The sequence below is a fragment of the Microtus pennsylvanicus genome, chromosome 2, assembly GCF_037038515.1.
Source record: "Microtus pennsylvanicus isolate mMicPen1 chromosome 2, mMicPen1.hap1, whole genome shotgun sequence".
Classification (NCBI taxonomy): Eukaryota; Metazoa; Chordata; class Mammalia; order Rodentia; family Cricetidae; genus Microtus; species Microtus pennsylvanicus.
This window is the reverse complement of record NC_134580.1, coordinates 136,047,288-136,053,727: the sequence shown is the minus strand read 5'-3', so window position 1 is coordinate 136,053,727 and position 6,440 is coordinate 136,047,288. Positions and strand designations below refer to the sequence as shown.

The 6,440-nt window shown below is 59.0% G+C and overlaps 1 protein-coding gene across 1 annotated transcript; it reads left to right on the top strand.

The window, feature by feature from the left end:
• Positions 1–360: 360 nt before the first annotated feature.
• Positions 361–6,433, top strand: Emilin3 (elastin microfibril interfacer 3). Its single transcript, XM_075962927.1, has 4 exons — positions 361–1,142; positions 2,249–2,371; positions 3,462–3,685; positions 3,953–6,433. Exons 1-4 carry the CDS (start codon positions 979–981, stop codon positions 5,734–5,736), a joined length of 2,295 nt encoding a protein of 764 aa, XP_075819042.1. The 5' UTR covers positions 361–978; the 3' UTR covers positions 5,737–6,433.
• Positions 6,434–6,440: the final 7 nt, after the last annotated feature.

The window sequence follows — 6,440 nt, the reverse complement described above, 5'->3', positions numbered from 1 at the left end:
AAGAGTCATTTTCATGAATGAAACATGCAGGAAGCCTGACATCATGAGGATGTCGTAGCAATATTCTGTGACTAGAAGCTAATAATGGATTATTGAAGCAGACACCAGACTGTGGCCCACCTGATTAAAAGCTTTTATTGGAGACAAACGGGGCAGGGGCGGGGGGGGGGGGGGGGGTGGAGGGGGGTGAAGGAGAATGTGAGTTTATTCTTGGCGGGGTTGGAGAGGTAATGGGTGTTTGGGTGGAGCTCTTACCTAAGAGAAACACAGTGCTGACCCACCACTGAACCCAGACAGACAGCCTGACCACTCTACGCCGGAAGTTGTTGAGAAGGGAAATCTGCAGTGTTAGATCTCCTAGGGGTGCCCATAGGCAGTGGACAGTCAGTCGGAACCTTTTCTCAGGAAGGTGGCTGAGAAAAAGTTTCCTGGTGTGCCCCTAAAAACGGTCATTTCTGGTCCAGGGCCTGGACTTCAGTATTCAAGTGCAAGTAAGACTTTTGAGACTAGTGTATCCGGCTAGATATTGAGTGGGTTTGGGGATCCCAGCAGGGGGACCAGGTCTGCCTCCAGGCTTTGCTGCTTCTTGCCGGCTACCCTAGAGGTACCAGGGGTTGTGCATGTCTGGGGACCCTCCTGGAATTCAGCGCCCTGCGTCTTGTTTGCACGGGGGGGGGGGGGGGCCCTCGGGCGTCAGCTCAGATCTGGGGCCGGGGGCTGGCTACGGGGAGGGGGCTGGCGGAGCTCGCGGCGCGGCCCCAAGTTTATGCTAATCCGTGCAGAGCCCGCCTCCCGCCTCCCCTGCGCGGCCCCAGCCGCGAGTAGCCCCTGCCACTCGGCGGGACGCAGCGGCCGCGCAGCTCCAGGCGGCGGAACAAGAGCGCTCCGGGGGTCGCCTAGTGGAGGCGGGAGCCGGGCTGGCGAGCGGAGGATTCTCCGCGGGAGGCACCGCGCGGGGCCGAGTGGAGACAGAGCGCGATGGGTCACCGTCTGCCCGTGTGGGTGTGCGCCGTCGCGGCGCTGCTCTCGGAGGCGCAGGCCAAGGGCACCCCGCTCCTCGCACGGCCAGCACAGCCCGGTGCCTCCCGCTACAGCCTCTACACGACCGGATGGCGTCCTCGGCTGCGCCCGGGGCCGCATAAGTAAGTGCGGGGCCCTGCCGGGGAGGGAACGCGGAGGGGGGGGGAGCGCGTGGCGCGCCACCACTCCCACCTGCCAGGACCCGCGCGGAGGCATCGAGACTCGGGTACCCCAGCCACTAAAGGGGCGGTTCCCCCCGGCGCGATCTTTTACGCGGGCGGGCGCCCCACGTTCCAGGAGGCTGCGGGGTTGGTGAAGAACAAGTCAGCGGAGGGGGCCTGGCGCGGCGGCTGTGATCCTGGCAGTGCCCGTGGAAACCTTTCCAGCGAAGTAACATTTTCCAGCTGCTCTGCGAGCAAACTCCAGGCACAGCGGACCAGGTGGAGGGAGAGGAGGAAGGGCTGTCCTCGCCTGGAACACGCGGGGCTCCTCCATCCCTTGCCTTCTGTCTCTCCTTTGCCCCGCGCGGTTGTGGATAGACCCACGCTTACTGTAGGTAGTCGCTCCTCCCCTCCTGCGGTCTGGCCCCCCGGAACCCTGTGGGAGCCCCGAGGTGGCTGAACCGCAGAGCTAGTGAGGACTTGTGGGTCCTGGGCTTGTACTGTAGAACAGACAGACTTCCACAGTGGTCGGTTTGTACCCGAATTTGAATTCCAGTGGAATGTAAGATCGTGTGGGCGACTACCCAGCCCACAACCACGCTCTGCGAGCCCCCGAGCATCGGAGCAGGCTTCCTAGAAGGGAAGGCAAGGAAATGGCAACGCAGAGGCCAGAGAGCTTTTTCAGGGGACGAAGGAGGAAAGCGTGATTTAAAAGGAAGTTACTAAGTTGCGCCCTCAGAAGCTTTGAAGGCCGCGATAAGGAGTTTAGAAATAGTGAAGAAGTTGGAGACTGGGAGAGAAAGCAGAATGTGAGGCGGGGAGCTGAGAAGGCCTTCTAGGAAGGTTAGATGGCCACCCTGTGCATTTGGCTCAGCAGCCACCCATCAAGGACAGATCAGAGCCCAGCAGTGGAACTGGGCCCAGCCCAGAAGATCTGGACCCCAGGCAATGGTCCAGGCTTCCATAGAACACAAATAGATAAAAGAGACATGGGGGGGGGGTGTCTCCTGAGACCAACAGGTGGGGGCTCGGGCCAAATATTCCAGAGGTGCCATTTCCCCCTCCAGGTCCCTCTGTGCCTATGTGGTGCACAGGAACGTGACCTGCGTCCTACAGGAGGGAGCAGAGAGCTATGTAAAGGCTGAGTACCACCAGTGTGGGTGGGGGCCCAACTGCCCCTCCACGGTCAGGTGAGTAAACCCCAGGCGCTGCCTCCAGCAGAGAACAGAGCCATATCCACAAAGGGCTGCTGTACCCGGGACATCTAAGAGCCCCCATAGTGCTGCCTACAGCAGACCCGGATCCCTGAAAGAGGCCATGAAAGACTCCTGCCCCCTGCGCACAATTCTAAACTTGCAGCAGATCTTACCCAGCAGAGACAAGGATAGGCTCAGTTTAGAGCCCAGAAACCTCAGGGATACAAGAGGGAGGCTGGGCTAAGAAGATGTGGCAGAGGCAGAGGTTAAGGAAGGAGAGGATAGGTTGATACCACACACACACACACACACACACACGCATGCGCACGCACACGAAGTAGGCTCTGGTGACCAGGAAAAGGTGAGGCAGAGATGGAAGCCAGAGGCTCCAGCATAGTAGGCCAGACAGGCCAGACAGGGGATGGGACATAGCTGTCTACATTCGGAGAGTTTAAATGTAGCAGCGTGCAAACAGACCTATGCCCGGCTCTACCAGAGTGAGCAGGTGCATGATCAGGTAAGGGGAAGAGGTCCCCAGTGAGCCCTGCCTGCACTTTTGGGCCCTCTCTTCCTGCTCACACTAGCCTCTGAGCAGAGCTCAGAGGTGCCCCATGCCAGCTTTTAAGCAGAGCCCAGTTCCTCAAGTAAGCCAGAGATGGCTGGCAAGAAAAGCAGCTGGTGGGAGCTGCGAGAAGTGCAGGGATTGCGAGTGCAGCTCTGGTGCATTATCTCCTCCACACCCCGGGAGCTTGAAACTTCCTCCCGATTCCCAGAGGCTCTGCTAAATCCAGAATGGACTTTCCTATGGCAGCAGGAGCTGACTGGGACCTAGTAGTCGTCTTGGGGCTAAGTACCTACTAGCATTCTCTACACAAACAGTATTGCATGGGGCTTGTCCATCTGTCCTTCACTCAGAGGACTCAGGGCCTCTGTGAGGCCCACTCCATCATATGGTTTTGTCACCTAGGGGGTCAGAAAAGGAAACCCCCTGGGAGTAGAGATTGTCTGGAATGCCAGCTAGGGGGCAGAAATCTCAGCCCACAGGTACAAGAAGTTGCTCCCTTGTCCCCTCTCTCTGATCCAGGTACCGCTCAGTGCTCAGACCCAGATACAAGATTGGCTACAAGACTGTGACAGATCTGGCCTGGCGTTGCTGCCCTGGCCTTACAGGAGAAGGCTGCCCTGAACACCTCACAGACCGTGGAGCTACCCCACCACACCAAGAGCCGGAGCCACAAACTCCCATAGGGCAGCAGGTCCCAGACCCCAGGCCTTCTTCTTACAACAGAGAGGTCCCAAGCCCCCATGGTGAGTCTGTCCATGGATGTCCTCCAGAGGGAGTCAGATTTCTTAGGCTTAGTGGCAGGGTCAGGAGGGGACTGTCAAAGGCTGCCTAAGCTGTCATGGATCTGGGGGTAGAGGTGGGGAGGTACATCTCACGTGGGACATGACTGTCAGGCTCCAACCTTCCCCACCCAGACCCCATCACAAAGGTGAGGGAGCTGTGTCTCGGGATGAGGAGGACATACATGTTGGAGGATTAAGGGTGCTCCTGGGGTCTTTCTTCTTCCTTAGGAAGAAAAGGCCAAGGGCTGTTTGGCGAGCGTCTAGAGCAGCTGGAGGGTGATGTTCGGCGCCTGTCACAAGCATATGGCACCCTGAGTGGTCTGGTGGCTAGTCCCAAGGATCCCAATAGGATTACAGGTGACCCCAGAGCTCCCGTTGAGCCTATAGGCTTTAGGGTCATCCCCGAGAGCCTGGTGGACCCAGAAGACAGAGGCAGAGGACCGCTCATACCTCCTCTGGGTGAAATCCTGAGCAAGGTGACAGAGGTGAGCAATACATTACAGACCAAGGTGCAGCTGTTAGACGAGGTGCGTGGGCTGGCCCTCGGTCACGAGGCTCACCTGCAGCGGCTACGGGAAGCCCCACCGTCCCCACTGACGTCCCTGGCACTGCTGGAGGAGTATGTGGACCAGCGGCTCCAGCGACTCTGGGGGAGCCTGCTGGATGGCTTTGAGCAGAAACTGCAGGGTGTCCAGAGTGAGTGTGACATGCGCGTGCAGGAGGTGCGGCGGCAGTGCGAGGAGGGCCAAGCAGCCAGTCAGCGCTTGCACCAGAGCCTTGACGGCCGGGAGCTGGCCCTGCGGAGGGAGCTCACCCAGCTGGGCACTCAGCTGCAAGGTCTGACTCTGACCGGTGCAGGCACCTGCTGCGGTCAACTGGCTTTGATCAGTGCCCGCGTGGACAGCCTTGAGAGGAACCTGCAGGCTGTCACGGAGGCCCAAGGCGGCCTCAGCACCCTGGCTGCAGATGAGCTGGCGCGCCTCTCAGCTGCAATGCTCCAGGGAGGACTGGAGGGGTTGCTTGAGGGCCTCGAGACCATCAACGGGACCGAGAATGGAGCCAGGGGCTGCTGTCTGAGAATGGAGATGGGGGGCTGGGGTGTCGGTGGCTTCGGGTCTATGCTGGAAGAGCGTGTGCAGAGCCTGGAGGAGCGGCTGGCAGCTCTGACTGGAGAGCTAAGCCACCACAGTGCCACACCAGACAGATCAGCACGGCCGCTCATTCAGACAGAGCTAGCCGTGCTGGAACAACGGCTGGTCTCCCTGGAGACCTCATGTACCCCAAGTACCACCTCGGCCATCCTGGACAACCTCGTGGCAGAGGTGAAGGCCTGGCAGAGCCGGAGTGAGGCCCTCCTACACCAGGTGGCCAGTCACACTGCTCTGCTCCAACGGCTCAATGGCACAGTAGCCGAAGTTCAGGGGCAGCTGGCAGAAGGGACAGGCAGCTCGCTCCAAGGCGAGATCACTTTGTTGAAGGTCAACTTGAACTCAGTGAGCAAATCACTCACAGGCCTCAGTGACTCTGTCAGCCAGTACTCTGACGCCTTCTTGGCCGCCAACACGTCCCTGGATGAACGAGAGCGAAAGGTGGAAGCTGAAGTTCACGCCATCCAGGAACAGGTCAGCCGGCAAGGGTCAAGGCTTCAGGCTGGCCACAGGCAGGTCTTGAACCTGCGAGGGGAGCTGGAGAAGCTCAAGGCCGGTGTGGCCAACGTGGCTGGAGGGTTGAGCCGCTGCAGGGACACGGCCCAGGAACTCCAGCACACAGTGGGCCACTTTGACCAGCGGGTGGCTCAAGTGGAGGGAGCCTATGAGAGGCTGGGCTTGTTGCCTGCCCACCTGAACGATTTGCCTACTGAGCAGCGGAGGTCCAGGGAGGGCCTGTGGGGCCACATAGACAAGCTGAACCACACACTGGCCCAGCACACACAGGACATTGCCCGGCTCCGGGATGACCTGCTGGACTGCAGAGCCCAGCTGGCCGAGGTGAGGCCAGGGCAAGCTGACTAGGATGGCTGGACAGAATCTAAAGCCCAAATCCCTCCAACCCTGGGAATATCATCCCAGAGACCAACCCTACCCAGCAGCACCTTCTAGCCTTCCATGGCCATCCAGAGGCCACTGGGAGGATGGCCTTGGTCCAGCTCAGCATGACTGTCACAGCCATTGAAAGCCACCTTCAGTGGGGCAGTCTGGAGGATTCAGGATAACAGTCAAGACAGGTTACACAAGCTGCCGTCTCAAAAGAGCTAAGGCAAGCACATCACGCACAAAGACAAAGCTGGACTTCTGAGACGGCCTGCTGCAAATGTCTGCACTTCCTCTTGTTGCAGACACACTGGAGTTAGCAGTTGTGCAAAGCTTCCAGGGCAAGACTCAGAAAGCCTGTCCACTGTTTCCTTTTCCAATCAGGGACCAGTCAACCCTTGAAGGCATCTCTTACCTTGTCCCTTGGGCTTCCATCCTTAGGTATGTAAGGCAGAGATGCCCACTGGACCTATCTGGCAGCTTCATAGGTGCTCAATCTGAACCACAGACCAGAGGTCACCCGAGGTTTCCAATTCCCCTCGTGTCCTTCGGGACAGAACAAAAGCCAGGCAGCCCAGCCAGTTCTCCGCATTCCTTTTGATCTTGCCTCATGGTGAGGGTGTAGGCAGCTGTAGACTCCCGGAGAAAAGAAGGGATTCAAGCACTGTTTGGAGACCCCACCCCAA

Excerpts from the sequence above, each read along its gene's own strand:
- Emilin3 (XM_075962927.1), top strand. The coding sequence starts at position 979 with ATGGGTCACCGTCTGCCCGTGTGGGTGTGCGCCGTCGCGGCGCTGCTC. Across the intron at positions 1,143-2,248 it reads CTGCGCCCGGGGCCGCATAA|GTCCCTCTGTGCCTATGTGG; the intron begins GTAAGTGCGGGG and ends TTCCCCCTCCAG. Across the intron at positions 2,372-3,461 it reads AACTGCCCCTCCACGGTCAG|GTACCGCTCAGTGCTCAGAC; the intron begins GTGAGTAAACCC and ends TCTCTGATCCAG.